General features: G+C 36.8%; 1 protein-coding gene across 4 annotated transcripts in view; it reads left to right on the top strand.

Moving 5' to 3' along the window:
• KIDINS220 (kinase D interacting substrate 220) overlaps positions 1–22,827 on the top strand; it is a 94,667-nt gene that overhangs the window by 4,663 nt on the left and 67,177 nt on the right. For 2 of the 4 annotated variants that reach the window (XM_082852376.1, XM_082852374.1), the window contains exons 2-9: positions 1,788–1,916; positions 7,942–8,040; positions 9,075–9,173; positions 13,581–13,679; positions 14,723–14,821; positions 17,321–17,419; positions 19,133–19,330; positions 21,028–21,126. In XM_082852376.1, coding sequence (XP_082708502.1) covers positions 1,809–1,916; positions 7,942–8,040; positions 9,075–9,173; positions 13,581–13,679; positions 14,723–14,821; positions 17,321–17,419; positions 19,133–19,330; positions 21,028–21,126 — 900 coding nt within the window. In that variant the 5' untranslated portion in view covers positions 1,788–1,808. Of the gene's footprint in view, positions 1–1,787; positions 1,917–7,941; positions 8,041–9,074; positions 9,174–13,580; positions 13,680–14,719; positions 14,822–17,320; positions 17,420–19,132; positions 19,331–21,027; positions 21,127–22,827 lie in introns of all 4 variants that reach the window. The other 2 variants (XM_082852375.1, XM_082852373.1) reach the window with 1 other exon arrangement.

The raw sequence follows: 22,827 nt of genomic DNA, 5'->3' as shown, positions 1-22,827 counted from the left end.
GTGAGGAAAAATATTTGATCTAAATAAGGGCTTTGTCAGACATTTGCATGTGTGTTTAAAATGTTTATTTTAAAGTAATTGCAAACTTACAGAAGAGTAGTACAAAGAACTCTGTTTTACACCTTAACCAGATTCACCAGGTGTAACATTAAAATTTAGGGCGCACATAGCCTCTGTAATTATAAAATATTCCTGTTAATTCCGTAACCATTTAATGGCGATGTACCAAGCCTTTCCTTAGTTGCTGAGGATGAAAAGGTAAGACATGATCTTGTTTTCAAGGAGTTCAAAGTAAATTAATAATTGTGATATGTTGTTATAAGTGTAATACTGCAGATATGCATGACATATAGGTGTACTGGGTGAAACTGACCAGGGCGGGGTAGGACAGAGTGAGGGGAAGGAAGGGGGAGGAGGTCCCAGAGGAGGATCCCCCTGAGGTGGAATTTGAAGGAATGTTTCCATTTGTTAGAAAGTTAAAGATGGGTGAAGAATTCCAGGTGGGTGCATCGGTGTAGGCATGCTCATTCATTCTTAGATATTGGTGTCTGCTGTGTGCCAGGCACTGTTCTACATGCTGGGGATTCAGCATCAAACAAAACAGGAATAGTCTCTACTCCCGTTGGGCTGCATTTTGGAGGTGGGGTGGACGATGAGGAGGCAGACGAAAACCCCAGAAAGCAAAACACAAAGGTTTCTTGAGTGATGCTAAGTGCTGCATGGAAAAGCAAGGCGGGGCGATGTAATGAGGAACGATAGTGGGGGTGATGGCTGTCTCGTACACAGTGGTCAGGGACGCTCTGATCAGGTGACTTTGGAACAGAAACCCTGGGTAGCCTGAGCAAAATGAAGGCGAAAGAGAGTGGTAGATAAGCTCAGGGACATGGAGAGGGGCTGGAATAGGTCAGGCAGGGCCTTTTGGGCTATGATAAGGAATTGGGGTTTTTATTTTGAGTGAGAGAACAACTGTTGGGGGGTTTTGAGCACAGGATGGCCAAGATGCAGCTCAGTGATTTAGGAGTGGTGTTCCAAATGCAGGGAGCAAATTGAGCAAAGGCAGGTGTGTGGAGCGTGTTAAAGATACAGATACAGGGGCTGCACCAGGACCTACTTGTCAGAATCTCTGAGGGAAGGGCCCAGGCATCTGTGTTTTACAAGCTCTAGATGGTTCTGATGTATATTATGATTTAAGAAGCTCTGGTCCAACTTACATTTTCAAAAGATCACCTGGTTGCCTTGTGGAGGATAGACCATGGGAAAGGCAACATGGAGGAGGGGAGAGCAGTTGGGATCTAGGTGAGAGGTCACGGTGGCTGGACCAGGGTGGTTGTGATGGAGGTGGTGAGTAGTGACCAGATGTGAAATACATTTTATAGGTAGAACCAAAGGATTTGCTAATAGATTGAATGTAGAGTGTAAAGGGACGAGATAAGTCATGGATAATTCCAAGGTTTTGACCTTGGAAGAATGGAGCTGGAGTGGCCGTTTACTGAGATGGAGAATGTAGCAGGAGAGGCCATGGAGCGCTTGCTTTTATTTGTGGGTGGTGGGTGGTGGTGAGGAGGAGGGTTTGGGGGATGGGTCTGGAGTTTGGGGTTTGGATGAGTTAAGAGAGAGATGAGTGTGAGTCTTGGGAGGAGAGGGGTGGACATTTTGAGAGCTGAGCTGTGGGGCCTTGTTTTTACTCCTGCCAATGGAGGTGTAATTGTACAAGTTTAAGGTTAAGAAAGTAATATAGTTAGTAGTAACTTTTTTCCCTAATCCCAAATTATGATCTGATTTAACAGGTATCGTAGCTTTCTGTGAAAATGTCAGTTCTCATATCACAGAGCGTAATAAATTATGTAGAAGAAGAAAACATTCCTGCTTTGAAAGCTCTTCTTGAAAAATGCAAGGATGTAGATGAGAGAAATGAGGTAAGACCAAGTTTAAATTCTTCCTACCAATATTTGTTGACTACCCACTATGTATGAGGCACTGTGCTAAGGATAAAGGTAAGTAAGAAATTTGTAGTTCTCACCCTCAGTAATGATATAATTTCTTATAGTTAAAAGTTCTTTGAATTCTGTATTGTTGGAATACATTTGAACTTATATAAATGATTGAATATTGAATTTATGCTTTATGACTGAGACTTATGTTTGGCTTTTTTCCAGATAGAACAGTCACCCTTCAAGAAGTTTAATTACTGAAATCAAAAGTGTTTCTAGGAAACTTTAGAAGAGCTTCTAGACCCAATCTTCTTATAAGTAGATTAACCAAAAAAAAAAAAAAAGATTAACCAGACAAACTTAGGACTTTCTGAAATATTTTCTTTTCTGGAGCCTCAACCCTCTTCCTGAGTTGTTCATTCCACACTCTTTGGGATTTTAAAGACTTAAATCTTTAACAGATAGTTAAATAGGTTGTGTGTTCTGTTTAATAAGACAGGGAAGTATATATTCATCATTTTCATTAACTCGTATTAGATATTTCTTTTCAACAATACAAGCAGATAAAATGTTGATTATTTTATTGTGAACAGCCAAGCTGCAACATTTTAGGGACTAATAAACTTACTGTATGAATTTTTTAAGTGGCAAATATGTATGTTTTATAAAACTTAAGAAAAATAATCCTTTTTCTTAGGACTGTATTTCAATACAGTGTAATTTTTTTTTTTCTGACCAGTGAATAAGATGAACATGGACTGATTTTAGTTTTACACAAATGTATATGTATGTATATGTGTATATGTGTGCACATACATGTATCTATGTGTGGACATGCAGAGTTTTATGATTTTTTTTTTACAGTGGGGAAAAAACATAAAATTTACCATCTTAACCATTCTTAAGTGTACAGTTCAGTGGTGTTCAGTAGTGTTAAGTAATTCACATGTGAAATACTTCCAGAACTTTTTCAAATCTGAAACTCCATATCTATTATACAACTCCCTATTCCCCCGACCCCAGGCCCTGGTAACCACCATTATACTTTCTGTCTTTATGAATTTGACTACTCTAGGTACTTCATAGAAGTGGAACTGTACAGTGTTTGTCTTTTTGTGACTGGCTTATTTCGTTTAGTGTAATATCCTCGAGGTTCATCCATGTCGTAGCATGTGACAAGATTTCCTTCCTTATTCAAGCTGAATAATATTCCATTATATGTATGTACCATGATGTGTTTATCCACTTATCCATTGATAGACAGTTGGGTTGTTTCCTCCTCTTTGCTGTTGTGGATCCTGCTGCTATGAACATGGGTATGCAAATATTATAAATGTTTTGAAAGCTGCTGAATCAACAGTTATTTCTTTATTATTATTATTATTTTTGACATGGGGTACCTAATTTTATTAAATGTTAGCTCTCGTTAAAGAAATCGTGATATAAAATTTTTGTTATTGCAATACATTGATGATAGCTATTGTTTTTATTGACTATTTATGCAGATATGGTAATAGTTCTATATATTTAGCTCATTTAATTTGCATAGAAACTCCATAAAAAATTATACTCTTATTTATCTTGACTTACAGATAGATGACTTAATCCTTCAGTTTCCTATCCAAGATATTACCTGGTGAAATCCAGATTGAACGCATTCTGTTTGACTTCAGACAAGCTATGATCTGTTCATGCTCTTTTGTCTTTGAGTCTTAAGCATAAGTTCATCTAATGATAGTGTCTATATCTTCAGTGTTTCTATATTGAACAAACTGTATTTTGGTTAGTTGACATCATTATTCCCTTCTATGGTTTTGAATAGTCAATAATTGTTATGCATAAATGAGATAAAATTAATAATTGGAGATTGTTCATTGTTATAAAAGAACTGCTTATGGAAGTAGTCATTTTATTAGCATATATTAGCATATTTGGAATAATAAAATGATAGTTTAAAAAGATTAAGTTTTATTTCATAGACAGTTTCTTTGGGAATATTGAGAAAATAGCTTCACTTGGAAGGAGAAAAATAGCACATAATAAGCATAAACTTAAATTAATCTTACAAAGAATGAAGTGTATTTGGTTTAGAGCTTAACTTGTCATCATGCATGCAGTAGCATTTAATGGTTATTAGTGATATTTACATCTAGTTTAGTATTCAATAAATTAAAATTGGATTTTTAAAATAATACTTTGAAGCACCCTGGGATTTTTACATTAGGGCTTAATGTGAAGGTTGTGGAGGAAGTAGCTTTCTCAAGGCCTGTTTTAGCATTTTGCTTCTACAGCTTCTGATTAAATTTAATTTTTATAGAGTTCTAAAAAGTTGCTTAGACCTTCTTCCCTCTTTCTTGCCTTTAAAAAGTGAAGTACTTAATTACCTCATGTTAATATGTTTGGTTATCAGTTTTCAAAAAGTTTCTTAAATGTTACATCAATAAAATAAGATAATGTGGGGAAGATTGCCCGATGCTGTGCTTAGCATATGATGGGCTGCAATTAATAAATGCTAATTTCCTTCCTTTTTTTCTTTCTACTTTATTTGTAAACTAGATAAATCTCTTGGCCTCTGAATGTTCTCAATGATGGCAAGTCTTTGCCCTTTGTAGATCAGTGAAGGGCTTTAATTTAATTTAACTTTATTTTTGAAAAGAGCACTCTCAGCTCTCCTTGATACAAGGATATAGTGTTGAGGTTGGACATTATTCCCTGTCTGAGAAAATGAAACAGGGCTCTAAATTCAGGAGGTGAATTTTGTTACGTGCTTGCAAACGTAGACCCTGAAGGAAGCTTCAAAGGAGAATTAAAAAATGTTCTAGTTTCACTACAATTATTGGAAGACGTATTGATCCTCCAAAGGTGACTGCTTTAAAGGGCAATGGTTATCTAGGCCCAGTACACCTGAATAAATAGAAGTGGGACTACCTAGGAATTGGGAAGAGCAAAAAGATGCTGAATAGGAGATGTTTTTGCATTGTAGCTTCTGGGAAGCTGAGATAAAATATGATAGCTGTTGTGCGGAACCTTAGTTGGCGCGCAGTGTTCTGTTTTGGTGTTTTGGTTTGAGGTCATTATCAATAGAGTATTATATGAGTTATGTGATCCTGTACTTTTTGGAAAGAAATGGGTTTCGGATTTGCTGGGATGTGTATGTGGGGTTAGGTAGTGGGGGGCCCTTTAGTGATTCATATTGAAGTGAAAGAGTAAAGTCGTCATGACTGTTTCTAAGTCACTCTGTCTCCACAACTGTAGTTACTAGATTGGCTAAGCAAGAACTAGTAGAATAAATATGTTTTGTGATAAGGCACAACTTATAAGGTAAATATCCTTCTACCTTAAGGGATTTAATAAAACTTAATGGCAGCCTTTCCTGAAAATCACTTATCTATTTGGATATGTAGCTACAAAAGGTTAAAGATTGCTTTGGACTGCATGTAACAGCTCCCAAAATAGTGGCTTAATCAAATTAAGATCTTATTTTTCTCATGTAATGACAAGCTGGAGGAGACATTCCAGGGCTGATATGATGGCGTCAGGATACCTTCCCAGGCTCCTCCTGCCCTTCTGGCCACTCCTCTGTGTGCTTGTTACTTCACATCAGCTGTCTTGATACAACTGAAGCATTGTGTCCACATATCAGACAAGAAGGAAAAGGGAACGGGCCAGCCGAGTTAGTCTAATTACTGAGCCTTCCTGGGAGACCTAGCCAGAGTGGTGCCATGGATTATTTCCAACTGCAAGTAAGGCTGAACAATGTAGGTGTTTTTAGCTGAGCATGCTGCCACCCCAACAAAATCCTGTAGCTCTAGATACTGGGTAGACAACTAATAGTTTCTGCAAGAGAAAGTTATGACTATTCAAGTCTTTCATTTGGCTTGTTTCAGTTAATCACGTTTACACCATCTGTCTTATTTGTGTTATGGATTTTAATACACATCTAACTTATTTTTTCCCTCATACTCTAAGAGCACCTGTCTTTGTGAACTATCTGAAATGTGACTGTGACCCCAGAGAGTAAACAGAAAGCTCCTGAGTCTTGGGAATTACAATTTTGGAAACTGATGTACAAGTCATATATCCTTAGAACCATAGAGCCAATTAGTTGGCTTTAATTTATATATTATAACATTGCTTTTGATATTTCACTTTTTATCCCAGTTAATCTAATCAGAAGGGAGAAACATGCTGTAGAAAGTAACTCAAAGACATTAGAGCTCACAGAGGCAAGCCTGGTGTAATAATTGATGTCTGTAGGTATGACTCAGAATCATAAACATAGTGTTTAAGTTAATCTGTTTAACAAGTAGCAATGTGTGTATTACTTTTTAGAAAATGGTAATCATAAAAGTTATAATCAAATTTAATATTTAAAGGCTAAACTTTTTCACCTGGAAAATCTATTTATGCATAATATCTCATTCCCTAATGACTCTGGTTGAATGACAGGTGACTACCGCATATAATTTAGTATCCATCATTATATGAGTGTCTGTATTTAATTCAATTTACTTTTGTCCTTTAACTCAGTATTTGTGTTTCTCTTTACTTGTATTCTTACAGTAGCATCTGTTGCATATTGCCTGTTACTATAATTATTTCCATGTTTGTATGTTGCCGTTAGTGGAGTTTTAAATTCTTTCAGACTTCGCTCACTCATTTACTCAATAAATATTTGAGTACCTGTGTGGCAGTCACTTTGCCTCACGCTGGGGGTGTACAGTACTAAACAAACAAAACAGACATGCTTCCCACCCTCTGGGAGTTTAGGGCCTTTAGAGGAAACACAATAATCAGTTGTTAATCACACAAATAAATGTGTAATTACAAACAAGGATTAGTTTAGTAAATGAAATTAGAGGGGGTTAGCAAGGCTTCCCTAAGGGGTTGATGTTTGACCCAAGAGCTGCCAGGTGGGTGGTGGGTAAACTGGGTAGGGTAGAGGGAAGACTCTGCCTGAGGGTCCCGAGGTGGGAAAGAGCTTGAGGGTACATTGGTGAGGAGGGAATGGCCTGGCACAGGTTTCAAGGTAGGCCTGCTGTCGTCTCTCCATCGTTAGACCACAGGCCACGTAAGGATTTTGGTTCTCATCCAAAAGAGCAGTAGGAAACCATGGAGCGTTTTAAGCAGTGGAATATTGTCAGATTAGCATTTAAAAAAATCACTGATGTTTCCCCCCCCACTGATACACATTCAGTAAGTAGGTGCTTAGATAAATATTTCTCTAATTGAACTTAGTTTTTGGTGTAATTTTCATATACCTTAGTATGTTTCAGCAGCTTTAACCCAGTGCTTCTAACCTGTTTGATATCACGGCATGTACAGAAAATGATAATGTGTGTGCTGCACTTGCAGTAGCCGAGGCTTGCTGCTGGAGGGAACCTGTCCCAGGATCCCGCTGCCCAGGTCCTGCCCTGCTGTCTCAGGGCTGGGGAGCACTGTATCTTATGCTGTGACTCATTCTAGGCACAGGCTGGGCAGCTCTGATGTAGCTAGTAGGGGCTTTAGTTTAATGAATTAAGGTTATAAGGGAAGGCTTAAAAAAAACTACATAATATATACAGCACCTGTATTGTTTTTATTTATTGCTTTACTTTCCTCTCTCTAGTCCTGATAAAACATCTTATACATAAAATAAAACCACGTTCTATATCATATTCTAACTGTATTGGTAGAGAATTTGGTTACCACAGATATCCTAAGATTTTTATATACATCGTGGTAATTACTTTTCAGTGCCTAGTATTATTCATGCTTACTTATTTTGAATAAAATTGCAGTGCCAAAAACAGATTGCTAATGCTGTCATAAAGAAAGTCTCATTTTCTCTTTGACTTTTACATTATTAGTAATTTGAGAACTTAAGAATTCAGAGGTGTTTCTAAATTAATGAAATACTATAAATAGCGCTTAACATAACATCAGGAAAAAGTAAGTGTGCTGTAATTAACTGGTATTTCAGCTAAAGTACAGCATCTTGACAAGTTCTCTGTGTCTTTTATATCTCCAGTGTGGCCAGACTCCATTGATGATAGCTGCTGAACAAGGCAATCTGGAAATAGTGAAAGAATTAATTAAGAATGGAGCTAATTGCAATCTGGAAGATTTGGTATATATTGAAATAATTTACTCATTTGTCTTTTTCTTTTCCTTAACTTTGCTTTTAAGAAATGATTCAGAAGTAATAGATTATAGATTGTACTTCTTCTGTATCTCAACTTTGCCTAGTAATAGTCTAACTCAATTTTTTAAAAGGGGTAATAACAGGAGAGAAATTTTTACTTTCAGTGAAAGTTCTCAGCTCTTCAGGTTTTTTAATGTATAGATGGCACTGGTTGAGTAGGGAGCACATATACTTAAAATTAAATGCCTGCCTAGAAGGTATGTATGAGTCATATTGTTAAGTAACTCCCCATAATGGTATCTTATGATTATAAATATCACATGTGATAAGCCAGAAAGATGTGGTCCCTTCTGATATCGTTTATGAGGGATAAATCACTATTCCAAGAGGCTTACTTTCTCTGTTTCCCAGGAATTATTTTTCAGGGTGACACAGCTACATCTGTTTTTCTGTTTGTATTTATGATTCAAATTGATGATATTAAATTGGTGATTTTAATTGAGTGATCATTTGAATTAAATTATAGTACACTCATGGATAAAAGTTAGGATAGGATACTTGTAGGCTTTATTTAAAAAAATAAAGAATAGTTCTTTATCATACAGTTTCTAAACTCATCAAATGGGATCTCTTTAATAGTTTGTAAATGTGCTCTTAAATCTGTTTGCAGGCTCTTTAATTTCAACTTATAGTAATGGTTGCTAACCACAAGGGTTAGCTTTGAGGTTTTGATAGTCATCTTTTCTCCTTTTTGAGAAACACAGTATGTGATTAGAAGTCCAGTGAAAAGACTGAACAAGCAGTTGTGAAACCGTTTTTACACCATTGTAGTCATACAGGTAGACAGATAAATTCTTAACAGAGCTTATGCTTCAGTGTAATTTCAGAGTAGTTTAGAGTGGGTCGGATCATGTCAATTTGGTATGATCATCTGGTATATAAATTCACATTTATTTTTCCTCACTTTGGAATGTTATTTTTGGTTTTGAAATGATAACATTTGTGTCTGTGTGTTCAAGGATAACTGGACAGCACTTATATCAGCGTCAAAAGAAGGGCACCTGCACATTGTGGAAGAACTGCTTAAATGTGGGGCTAACCTGGAGCACCGTGATATGGTATGGACATTCCTTATCCATTGTTAATCAGCTGGAATCTTATTAGCAGTAATGGATATGTGTTAGGTCCTGTATTTTTATGTGTGAGGTGATACTATAATAATGTTTTTAGGATTTGGGATTGGGCATTGAAATGACCCTCAAGAATGTTTTAAAACCCGGTGATATAATGCACCTCCTTTAGAATATTCTTAGTCATTATTTTCTGTTTATTTCAGAGTTTTAATTCTGAAATGTTGTTAAAACAACCTATTACCCTTTATAATGTATCAGTTTTAGAACTCATGAGAAAGTTGTTCCCTTTAAGGAGAACTTTAAGAGGGACATAGTATAGTTTTAAAAATATTTTCAGTTGTTTAAAGTCATGATTTTCAGAATAATATTTATAAACTTATTTTCAAAATGTGATTGTGTTCCTAATGCCATCTGTACACATTACAAGTTTAACAAGATATGATTCTTAATTATCTTAGCTCTTATTTGATCTTGGCATCTGCTTAAAGCATAAAGGTGAAGAAAGGGATCATTTCTGGCTTAATTATTCTGCAAAATGTACAGCCTTTTCAAAGATTAATTTTAACAGGGGAAAAAAAGAAGGAATTGAACTGCCTTGATATAGACAACATGTATTACTTTGCTGCTGATGCTTTATGAAGTACAGGTGGTCTGAATTTTTAAGAAACTGCAGCACTCCACCATCTTGCACTTAATATTGTACGATGTAATATATACACAGTGTTCTTCTACAGTGTTATATTTATTCTTAAAACTTAGTGAAGTGGGGCTTCCCTGGTGGCACAGTGGTTGAGAGTCCACCTGACGACGCAGGGGACACGGGTTCGTGCCCGGTCCGGGAATATCCCACATGCCGTGGAGCGGCTGGGCCCGTGAGCCATGGCCGCTGAGCCTGCGCATCCGGAGCCTGTGCTCCGCAACGGGAGAGGCCACAACAGTGAGAGGCCCGTGTACCGCAAAAAAACCAAAAAAACAAAACTTAGTGAAGTGGTTGGTATACTTACTTTTATAGAAGGATACAGAACCATTTGTATCCTCCCTATTTCTGAAAAGAAATTGAAGTACATTGCTATAAAAATTTAGGGAGAGAAGGTAATGATGTCAGTAACCTAGCCAAAGGATGGGTATGGCAGGTAAAGTAAAATGCAGTGTTCTTATCTTAACTGGTGTATAATAAAGCAGAAGAGAAATTCATGGAATTACCTAGTTCTCAATATTTTATTAAAAGTACCATACCATTTTATCAGGTGAATTAATATTAAGTAGCTTTTGTATGCCTGATCCCTTCAGGTTCTTTTTAGCCTATCATTAATTGACTTCTGAGAAGAATCCTATGGGCTAAGGGTTAATTTTGTTCTCAACGTATATAGTTCAGGAAATTGAGACTGGAAGAAATACTCTTTGCCCAAAGTCACTTAGCTCTTAAGCAGTCAGACTGAGTTTTGAACCCAGGACTGCTTACTCCAAAGGCTTTCTCCTTTATCATTCTTCCATATATATCAGCAAGGGAGTTAGGAACTATAAAGTATACATTGTGAATGTGTAAAAACTTGTCAAGATTTGTAAAAAATGGTTTCTTAAACTTTCTTAGTTCTCCATATTTCTCATTTCCCTGGAGTACTTATCAAATCACAGCATATTTTAACATTTAAAGGGCCTCTGTGTTTGGCTTTTAAACACCCCAAATTAGGGAAACTGAGGACTGTGTCTCCCTTAGTAGTTAGTATTGAGAGACCCTAACCTCAGAGAATTGGGTGGGTGGTGGCAGCTGCTGAACTGTGGGGGAGGGCAGAGTCCCTGGGACTTGTGTGAGGAGAGGAGGTTGTACCAGGGGTTGTCTGGGATTCAAGAATAATTCCAGGATATAATGTCAGGAAGTCTAGTGAGAATTCTTCCTTGAGAAGACCTTTAATGGACACCAAACTACAGCATTGCTATAGGCAGTCAGTTCCAGTCTTTTCATTTTGCAAATTTGGGCATAGGTTTCTCAAGATTAAATTTTTATCTCAGAGATTCTTGCATAGGGTGATACTATACAAATTAAAATGAGAGAATGATATTAACACAATTCTGGGCAGGAATTTTACAGATTACAATATTGGTGTGTGTAAGACTTGACTAAATGCCCAGCTCTATAATTTGACCTAAATAAATTATGTCAGCCTTTCTTTGTCTTTCATGACCTTGACACCTTTGACGACTTCTTGTCTGGCATTCTTAGAATGTCTCTCAATTTGGATTTGTCTGATGTTTCTAATGATTAGACTGAGATTGTGCTTTATTGGGAAGGAGGTGATATGCCTTTCTTAGTGTACCACATCTAGATACATACATCACCAGAATGTATCACTGGTGATGTATCCTGGCTAAGGTAGTGTCTGTCAGATTTCCCTTTGTAATTACTAAATATTTGAGGGAAGATACTTTGAGACTGTACAAATATCTTGTTTTTGATTAAACTTTCATTCATTTATTTTAGCATCCATCAATGCATCTTGCATGCAGCAGTTATGACTGTGGTGTTATAATGGTGATTTTTCTATTTTCATCATTCCATCTACATTTATTAATTAGAATTCTTCTGTAAAGAAGAGTTCTCTCTCTGACTCTGTCTCTGTCTTTCTCTGTCTCTCTAAATATATATCTATATATAGATATATGTAGATATACATTTTAGCACTTCCTTACTTTCTGGCATTACAAAATGCTTCAGGCTCAGGTTCATCTTATATTTTCCCTGCCTTATTTCCCTGATTATCAGCCCTGGAATCAATCAGTTTTCCAAGGAACCCTAGTTACTGTTTTTCGAAAATGTTATTTAGAAACCAGTAATCTAGGTGTTAGGTATGCTTATTGTTACTGGGATGTCACTGCTGTAGTGCTTCTCATTGGATAGATGTAGGAAATACATGTCTGTATATTAACTCTTGCATACACATACATCTATTCTGTATCTGTGTGTGTGTGTGTGTATAAATATATACATATATATATATTTTTTAGGATAGACTAGGTCGATAACCATGAACCCAATCCACTGTAGCCTTCTCCCTTTTCTTAATTTGTAACTCTCCTCTGACTGTGAGAAATCTGTCTCTCACTCTCCACACTATATATTTACTTATTTGTTCACCTCTAGTATACAAATAGTTTCAGAATTTCTAATCCATACCGTGAGAGAAACAGATTTGCTACTACATACATTGTTTGTATACAGTTCTTTTCGTCTTTAGCATTATTACAGAATTCAGTCAAAATATTGCTTTCCAGAGTTACCTAGATCAGCTTCTAAGTAATTATGTGATTCGTTTGTAATATAATTAATTCATCCCAGTCTATATTGTGTCTTCCCCATATTCTAGTTGATTTTTAAAACATTTACTTACAATAAAATTCATCTCTCTGGTGTTCAGTTCTGTGGGTTTTGACAAGCACATGATGTCATATGTCCACCGCCACAGCTCTGTACAGAGCAGTTCCATCATTTCAACAGTACCTCATGCTGCTTCTTCATAACCAGCCCCTCCACCCACTCCCCAACCCATGGCTACCACTGATCTGCTTTCCCTTTCTATAGTTTTGCCTTTTTCGGATTAGGGCAAGTATTTTTCTTAAATCTCTTTTTTAGTGACAATGAAACAGAATCAGAAGGATTAAGTGATTTATATTCTTGAACCCAAATTTGGATTGGTGCAAATACCGATTTAAAAAAAAAAGCAAACAAAACATTCACTTCTTAGTATAATTTGATTGCATTTGTCTCTTTCATTGAACTGCATTATAGTTAAAGAGAACATTGCCAAAACAGGAACACTACTCCTGTAGCTTAAAAAATAGAAAGTTACCATGCTGTTAATTCATACTTAATGACTTTGCCCACCCCTGGAAATCATGGTCTACAGATCAGTGCCTTCTCATCCTCTCTTTTTTAGCAAGAGGTATGATGATGATCTGGAATTTATAGGATGGGTTTAGATGCAGGAGTTGAATAGCATTGCTGGAATCCCTCTCTGGAAAAAGTCTAGACTCATACCAGGAGGAGAATATCTGGAGACATAGAATGTTTACTGAAGGAAAATATTTATAAAACCAAAATAAATCTTGGAAATTTGGAAAGAGTCCAACATGAATGTTCTCTATGTCAATTTCCAAAATATAATAAAACTTCGGAGTAATCATTACTGGACTTAAGAGATTTGACTTTTTTCAGATACTATTGTGTATTTCTCTGGGGAGCTTAGGTGTTTAAAACTACATAGTAGTGATTTCTTAAAACAATGGTTCTATAAAGAATAAAGCTTACAAAAGGAACTTCATTAATGCCATTTTTGTGCTTAGAGACAATCCAGTGTTTTGTTCCCCTCCCCTGCCCCACCTTTTTGTTTTCTTTAGGGAGGATGGACAGCTCTTATGTGGGCATGTTATAAAGGCCGTACTGAAGTGGTGGAGCTGCTTCTTTCTCATGGTGCCAATCCAAGCGTTACTGGTCTGGTAAGCGTTAACAAAAAATCCATCTGTAATGTAAGTGGTAAGTTCTTTTGGGGAATACTTAAGGCTGGTTATGCTTTGGACTTCGTAGTGGATAAAAATGATCTGGATCTTACCAAGGATACTAATGCAGAATGTGATCTCAGAGCACAGTGAGAAGGTTTTTCTGAGGCTAAGCTTATTTCTCAGTTTTTATCAACAAAAAGGCAACTCTTAGAGTTCAAATGTTAATTATAACTATACAATTTTTCAAAAGGAGATTTTGAAATCCTTAAGTCATCTTACCTGTTTTCTGTGCGTATGTATTCTTAATCTAAACTGTTTTAAAGAAAAGAGACATTTACCAAATATCCATGCCACTTTTCTATATTCTTTTTTTTTTTTCTGGCCCTCTCCACTGCTAAAACCTTACTCCAAGTCACCTGTATTAGTTTTCTGTGGTTGCTGTAACATCACCACAAACTTGGTGGCTAAAAACAGCAGACTATACATTCTTATAGGTGGTAATACATGCATTACTGTTGTACTTTGCTTGAGACTTGATCTCAGACTGCAGATCAAGAAACTGTTTTATTGATGGGGGGATTCCTTTCACGATGTATATGTATGTCAAATCATTACATGCACTTTAAATGTCTTACAATTTTATTTGTCAGTTATACCTCAGTACAGCCGAAAAAAAGGAAATGGTTTTATTCAAGTTAATGGACGGATTATAAAGAAAGGTTTTATATTCTTATTAGTCTTACCTGTTGGTTAGACAATTACATTGTGTATTGAATCTATAAAAATAGATGTGTTCATAATATATATTTAAGGTTGAGTGCATCTCAGCTCCCAGTTATGTATTATGAGTATTGCATGTGTTTTTAAAGTGGAGGATGGTCTGTAACTTGATTTTGTAAAATACTACTTTACATTGCTCCCTTTGTTGTTTCCTCTTCTTAGCAAATGTGTGCTGTAAATATCCACCTAAAAGACTTTTTCTTTGCCTCCCTCCCTCCCTCCCTGTGTACCTACTCACCCACCTGCCTACCTCCCAGCAGTACAGTGTTTACCCAATCATCTGGGCAGCAGGGAGAGGCCATGCAAATATAGTGCAACTTTTGCTGCAAAATGGTGCTAAAGTCAACTGCTCCGATAAGGTAGGTCAGCAAGATCTTTCCAGGTTCTAGTTCATATTATGTCCACTCAGTGTGTCTAACTTACAAGGATTTTCATATGATCTCATGCGGCGGCTCTGATGTATCTTATGTTTATATTTATTAATACATTTTATAAAGACACACATCTCATAGATGGGTTCCTCCTAGGTATTAAATATGTGCTAAGTGTCCTTCCATTGTCTTTTATATCACATTCATCTTTCTCAGGAAAATAGATAGGGTTGATTCCCTATCTTCATTATTTACTGTTGTAGCTCTTCTTTCTACTGTGGGTCCTGTCTGCCTTCTCTGTATTGTTGCCAGATGATCTTTTTTTTTTTTTTTTTTTGCGGTACGCGGGCCTCTCACTGTTGTGGCCTCTCGCGTTGCGGAGCACAGGCTCCGGATACGCAGGCTCAGCAGCCATGGCTTACGGGCCCAGCCGCTGTGATCCTCCCGGACCGGGGCACGAACCTGTGTCCCCTGCATTGGCAGGCGGACTCTCAACCACTGCGCCACCAGGGAAGCCCCCAGATGATCTTTTAAAATTTAAGTCTTGTTCTTTCTCTCTCATATTTAAAATCCTAAAGACATCAATCCCTGTTATGATGTATAAAGATAATCCTTGCCTCCGTCTCTACCCTCTCTCCTGCTCTCTCTACCCCAAACTACCTTTGCTCAACTATCAAATGATGCAGGTTCCTGAGTCCATCTGTTTTTAACCCTCCACATCTTGCAGGTGCTTTTTCACAGTGTGGAGTGCCCTCTCATCCTCGTCTGCTTTAGCTTCTGTTCATCCTTCACACTTAGCTCATGTGCCATCAGCTCCAGAAAGCTCCCCAGGATTTTGTTCTATTCATTTTTTAAAATCCTTAATACCCCAAATATTTGATAAATATTTATGTAATTATTTCATTCTTTCTTGCTTTTGGAGAGCTTTGATAGCTTCTGTGGTTTCAGGGCAAAGCCCAGACTTTTCAGTTGGACCCCAGTCTTTCTTCCCAGGTTCACTTCTTGCCATTCGTCTCCATATACACTAAGCTTTTGGATACAGAAGATTGTCTATCATTCTGTGAACTTGTTTCTTTCTTTCTTTCTTTACTTATTTATTTTTGGCTGCGTTGGGACTTTGTTGCTGCGCATGGGCTTTCTCTAGTGGCGACGAGTGGGGGCTACTCTTCGTTGTGGTGCGTGGGCTTCTTATTGTGGTGGCTTCTCTTGTTGCGGAGCACGGGCTCTAGGTGCGCGGGCTTCAGTAGTGTGGTATGCAGGCTCAGTAGTTGAGGCGCTACCACTCAGTAGTTGTGGCTTGCGGACTCTAGAGCACAGGCTCACTAGTTGTGGCGCACGGGCTTAGTTACTCCGCGGCATGTGGGATCTTCCTGGAGCAGGGCTCGAACCCGTGTCCCCTGCATTGGCAGGCGGATTCATAACCACTGCACCACCAGGGAAGCCCCATTGCGTGAACTTTTATGAATTTCTATGAAGTGCGTGTCGTCGTTTATCCTATTCCCTCTGTTAGGAATGTTATGACCTCCTCTGCCTGGTGGACTCCTATTTATTTTCTCAAGGCTCAGTTGAGGTGTTAGCTTCTCTGTTAAGTCTCCTTAACTTACCCAGTCAACTTAGATGCCCCTTCTTCTGCAGTCAGTATTCACTGTCCATACCTCCATCAGTGCACAAAAGTTCTATTGGTCAAGGCTGTTATAAAAAGTAGGTATTCATTAAATGTTCATTTCAACCTGCAGTCTCCCATGTAGTTAAATGTCACTGTGAGTGTTCTTCTGTCTCTTCATTGTCTTATGAATCTCCCCAAAGGTAAAGCATTGCTTTTATGCATGATTTACATTCTCTGATGTCTTTTGAATCACGTTCCAGCAGAAGGTGCTTTTGAGTGCAGTTTCTAGGCGGACATTTATTTTGTCAGGTACAGAGGCCGATCTGGGGTGGTGGTTAAGAGCACAGACCGAAGCCAGGCTTGTTGGGTTCATGGGTCTTGCTCCACCTCTTAGTAGCTTTGCGACTTCGAGCCTGTAATTAACTTCTCAGGGCCTTGTTTGCTCATCTGTTAAAATGTGATATTGTGGTTTGTACTTATTCTTCTGATAAGGATTACACACGTTAACTCGTGTAAACTATTTAGAACTGTGTTTGGCACTTGGTTGTTACTATTTTAGACTGTTGGACTTTATATTTCACAAGATATGGGAAGCAAAGAAAGCTTGTTGGAAATTAGAGGCTGTATGACATTATGATGGAAAAATTGTCACTGATTGTAAAAGTTAAATTTAATTAAAATACATTTCATGCAGTGGTTAATCATCTATTGGGGAGAAATAGTATGGGGAAAATATGATTTATCTAGGATTAAAATTATGATTGGTATAAACCATAATCTAAAAATGCTCAAAGTATGATTTTTATCAAAATTCATGGTGAGAGCTAGTTTCTTTTAATACACCTTAGGTAATAATTTTAAATTTATTATTTCTTTAATAGTATGGAACCACCCCGTTGGTTTGGGCTGCACGAAAGGGTCATTTGGAATGTGTAAAACATTTATTGGCTATGGGAGCTGATGTTGATCAAGAAGGAGCTGTAAGTATCTTTTCTATTTTAACTGCTGGTAGTGGAGAGATGTTTTTAGTTTTAAGAGAGAGAATACTTTTTCCTTAGTATATACCTAGAAAAATTTCCCTATAGTTTCTAAACGATACTTAGAAAAACAAACATCTTCTGTTATCCTGGTAAATATATTATAGATATTATGTATTACAGATATGTGCTTTTAAGGATTTATTGCTAATGCACATAAATTTTGGGAGGCTAAAACTATATGGAATATCTTTTAGTAATCTTAGTATAAATTAAAATAATCCCCAAATCAAATTGTTTGAATTACTGTTGTGGAAAGAGTTTCTATTTTGTTAAAATACCTTTTCTTTAAAATTCTAAAATAATATCATAATTTTTTGATATTTTAATCTGTGACTTGTTTTCTCTAATAGATTTAAAAATATCAAAAATCAGTGGTCAAAACCTATATAGCTTAAAAATTGGTTCAGTATATCTTACAGTCTAGCAGTTATAAATTCCTTATTGAGTACCCGCTGTCCACCCAGCCCTGTGCCAGACGTGCTGGGGATACTGGAGAAGCCTATCATATCGCTCTTCTCTTGAGCTTGTAAGAATATAGGTAAAGGAGATGACATTTATGCACAAGAAACAATACAGACTTCTGTTAACATAATTATTGTTATTATGTGAGATGGATCATAAAGGATTCTGAGAAGAGTTGCTACCAAATCTCTGGCTGCAGTGTAACAAAAGTGAATTCTAAATCATTAAAAGTGACTTCCTGGCATAATACCAACCAGCTCCTCCTATTGTCCATGTTGACAGAAGCTACTAATTGATGACCTTCGAGGGGTACATAATATTTTAGTGGTGTGCGGAGATAGAGCATGATTCTTACCCAGGCATGGAAGTCATACCTTTCACTTGCCTCCTTTCTGGACAGTTTATCAAGTGGATGAGTGGCTTGTCTCTATGATTATTGACTGCTGAGGAATCTGAAAAGGCGGTGTTATTTTAATATTGAGAGAATTATGGCTTAGTTCTGGGGGCTGACATAATAACTGAAATATTTCTATAAGGAAATTGCATGGTATCTCAAACTAGATCAAAATCTTAACAATAAGTTTTAATATTTCTTTTATAATGAGTCAGATTCTTCTATTATGTGATTTTGTTATAAATTAAATGTGCAGTTTTTAAAAGAACCACTAAAAATAAGACAGTTTTGAAAATGTGGTTTGTAGATCACTGTGGAAAACAGAGAAATATGTTATACTTTTATTGAAATATTCTGTAGCTTATTAATTCATTGTTTTACTTCAGTTTTTCATACAGATTTTATTATAGACAATTCTTTGAAGTCTGATTGATTCTTACTTTGGATTATTTAACTTAGAATGTGTTTAATTTTGAATCATCCTGTCAGCTATTTTATATGTCAATACTTTAGTGAGCGGGTTTGTTCATTGTAAATGACTCCAATTTTGGATTATCATTTAAAGAATTGAATGTCGTAACAGTCCTATTGACCGAAGAGAATTAATGTATCTTCAAAAATGGAAAATATGCTTCTGGCCACTTTTGGTCTGTTTCTGGTTATTTATATTGGCATTTTATTATCAGAAATAACTGTTAATAATAGGCCACCTATTTGAAAACATCAGTTTTTTGACTATAGAATAAATTATATGTTTTCTGAAAGTACTAATTTCTTGGGTGTTGTTTGATTTGTAGAATTCAATGACTGCACTTATTGTGGCAGTAAAAGGAGGCTACACACAGTCAGTAAAAGAAATTTTGAAGAGGAATCCAAATGTAAATTTAACCGATAAGGATGGAAATACAGCTTTGATGATTGCATCAAAGGAGGGACATACAGAAATTGTACAGGATCTACTTGATGCTGGAACATATGTGAACATACCTGATAGGGTAGGTTATCTATTTAGAATTTGTCTTTCAGTGGTGACATTGATGGAAGGTTACCTTAACTTCTCACCACCTTTCAAGATTCTTCCTGCATGACATACATTTAAGATGTTTTATTTCTGCCTTTAGAACTAATAAGTTAAAACTTTCCAATCATTGTGAAGGGTGTTCTTTTAAATTTTTCAGAAATAATGCTGTTATTGAAAATGGGATCTTGAAACCATCCTAACTGTAGGTGTTGTTCATGGCTGTTGTTATTCATTGTTCCAAGGCTTCAAGTCTCCCACCCTTACACGTAGAATTTTCAAATTGGTACCTCTTGCTCTCACCTCTTCTCGGAAGTCTACACTTGTCTGTCCAGCTCAACTTGAACTGTCCACTTGAATGTCTAATGGGCTTCTTAACTTACAGCAAAACAGGTGTCTTGTTTGTTTCATCCCACACCTGCTTTTCCCTCAGTCTTCTCCCTCTCAGTAAGTGGTACCAGCATCTATATATCCTGTTGTTAAAGCACCAAATCCTACACATTAGTCCTGATTTCTCAAGACTACCCAAGCCAAAGTAGCTACCCAGTCACTTTCTATCAAATCACTATATTTTATTTGCATTACACTTATCTGATTTCTTATTTGTGTTTATTGTATGTTGTCTGTTAGTCTCCTCTAGGCTATAAATTCTCTCAGAGCTGGGACCTTGTCTATCTTATTTCCTAGTGCCTAGAACAGTGCATGACACATCGTAAGCAATGAAATATTTATAACCTTTTATTAATTTACTAGTCTGAACCCACATTAATGCTAATATTCTCAACTAAAATGTGTCTGCCATGGGTTTATTTACACTTTTAATGTAGTAGTTAAAGTACTACATCATGGTGCTAGACTTAATAATCCTCGAGGACCTGCATCTTGCTATAGAGCCCACTGGGGCCCACTTAGGATTGAGATGAGCTGTAGCTTATGGAATCACCCAACCCAAACTCATACAACTGATTTGTAATTTAGCAGTTAAAAAAAAAGGCCATTTACAGTATTTGAACTAGGGGAAGATATAATTAATAATGATTATTGCTTGGTGGATATAATTTCAGGGCAGAGATGTCCTTATGAGGTAGTGAACTTCATCTAAGCCTTGTACTGGGGAGTGAGTCTTGTGCACTGTTGGCCTGTAATGCCAAATGGATAGAATATAGATGCTGTTCTGGGAACCAGCCTTCTCCCTTAATTAAATGTGGTTATAAACCCACAGATGGCTCTAGCTTTATAACTCCCTTCTTTTTAGAATCCATGGCTTTTGTCATATAGCATTATTCCAAGGGATTTGTATTATGTAATTTCCAAATGTTCATCTGGTTCATTGACAGCCACTGTGTCATTTTATTTAATTTACATCTGTAATGGGAGGTTGGTTACCTTCAAATAGAATGGCTTATTGTTCTGGGTGACTTATCTTTCTAAACTTTTGTCGTGGAATTTCAGGTATAAATGTTCTCATTTTGAGGTATAAAGTCTTCTGTCCCTTATTCTGAAGGTTATTAATATCAGGTATTAATATTAGTTAACTTTCTGTTATTTAGAGATAATTTTTTCCAAGAAATTTTCAGAAAAAATCTGTTAAATTAATACATGACTAATTTTAACTTCAAAACAGTGTTTTTTGTTCCATCATTAATTCACCTTGGTTTTTTTTTGTCTTTTTAGAGTGGAGATACTGTTTTAATTGGTGCTGTCAGAGGTGGTCATGTGGAAATTGTTCGAGCACTTCTTCAAAAATATGCTGATATAGACATTAGAGGACAGGTGTGTGTGATCACAGGGCTGTTGTTATCTTAGTATAATTGTTTGTATATGTTGGCTGATCATAATGTCATTCTTCCAGTTTTCCTATTGAGACAAACATATAAATCCTAGTACGTTTAATGGATGCCTGTATTATTAAGTTTCACTGCCATTATTATGAAATTTCTGTATTGATGTCAAGTTAGATTTAGATAGAAGTAAAGCATAAAGAAGTTCATGTTTTTCAAATACACCTCCCTTACTAATGTCTAAATATATTCAGTTCTGACATGAGTAGTTTATGATACCGAGGCAGTTGGTGGCACTTTGAGTGTATGGGACTTATTTTCTTTAGTATGTGTTTCCTCTGTTTTGTCTTCTTCATCCATGTATTGTTCTTCTGTTCCTGTCGTTTCATCTTTCTTCTCCTTTTCCCCCATTTGCTAGCCTTTCCCAGGACCACTTGGTAGTGCCTATGGATTTTGCTTAAGGCAGTCATAGCTCACAGAGCTGTAAAGGTTATTTATTTTAGGGAAAAGCTTCCCTAAAGTTGAGAATATATCCAATATGTCAAGAGCTTTAGATTAAAAAAAAAACTGTACTGAACAGCCTGTTTTGTGGTTGGAGAGTCTACATTTCTGCTCAGTTTTTTTCCTTGTATTTAGCTTGTATCCAAATCGACTTTTGAATCAAACTGATAAATATTATGCCAAATGCCATGAGGGTCTTAACATGGGTCCCTTGCCTGAAGAAACGTGTTTTAGTTAGGAAGGTTTTAGTTTGTTTTGTTTATATTTATTCTTATGTTTTTATGTAAACATAAAAAGTGTTGCCACTTTTGGTATAAGATAGTATATGATTGCCTAGTGAAGGGTTCAAATGTAAGAGTCTTGAGGTGGGGCAGGTGGGCAGTAAGGAGAGCTTTTAAGGGAAGGTAGAGTTTGGGCTCCGTTTAAAGGTGGGCTAGATAGGGGGAGAGGGACGGCTCGGCAGTCCAGGCACGGGCAGTGGAATAATGGGATGAGAAAAGTTAGTAAGAAGGGAAAGTGAAGGACTGTATTCCTTAGTTGGTGAATAAATCAGCTTGTCAGCAGGATGGCGGGGAGGGTGGGATGGGAGATAGAGAAATAGAAAGGGATGTAGTGCCAGAGAGGCTGGAAACTAGTGTACAGTGTTGAGAAGGGAACTACACTGGGGAGATCTTGGTGTCGGAAAATTAATGTGGCAGCGGCAGAGAGTCATTCACTGTCTTTTGGGATAAAATCATATTTTCACTAAAAGTTGGTGCCTGGATCATCTATTTAGACTTTTACCGATCTCCTTTGTGTCTGTCAATTTTGTTTTCCTATGTTTTAGTCAGTGTTTTTGTTCTCTACCTCTGCATTCAAAGTCCACATGGATCTGTTTTTGGTTTTTGAACTAGATAGGATTTTAAAGGATCTGATAAGATCAGTATATAGGTGCAGTATAGAGATTAAGAAAGCTAAACATGGTAAAAAAACAATTCACCATATGTTTGTGTAGTACACTCTTATGCATTATCTTTTGAAAAGATTGGGCAGATGAAAAGCCAAAAGCCAAAAGTCAGAATATTTATGTGACTTATCACAGGATACAGAGCTCAGGTACTGATGACTTCCAACATAGTGCAGGGTCCTGAAACCTGTTTGCTTTCCAAAAGCATAGTATCCCTTATCAACTACGTGGGGTTGCTGCTTTCTC

Source organism: Leucopleurus acutus, assembly GCF_964270905.1.
Source record: "Leucopleurus acutus genome assembly, chromosome: 12".
Lineage (NCBI taxonomy): Eukaryota > Metazoa > Chordata > Mammalia > Artiodactyla > Delphinidae > Leucopleurus > Leucopleurus acutus.
The sequence above is the reverse complement of the archived record's forward strand: the minus strand, read 5'-3'. Positions and strand labels throughout refer to the sequence as shown.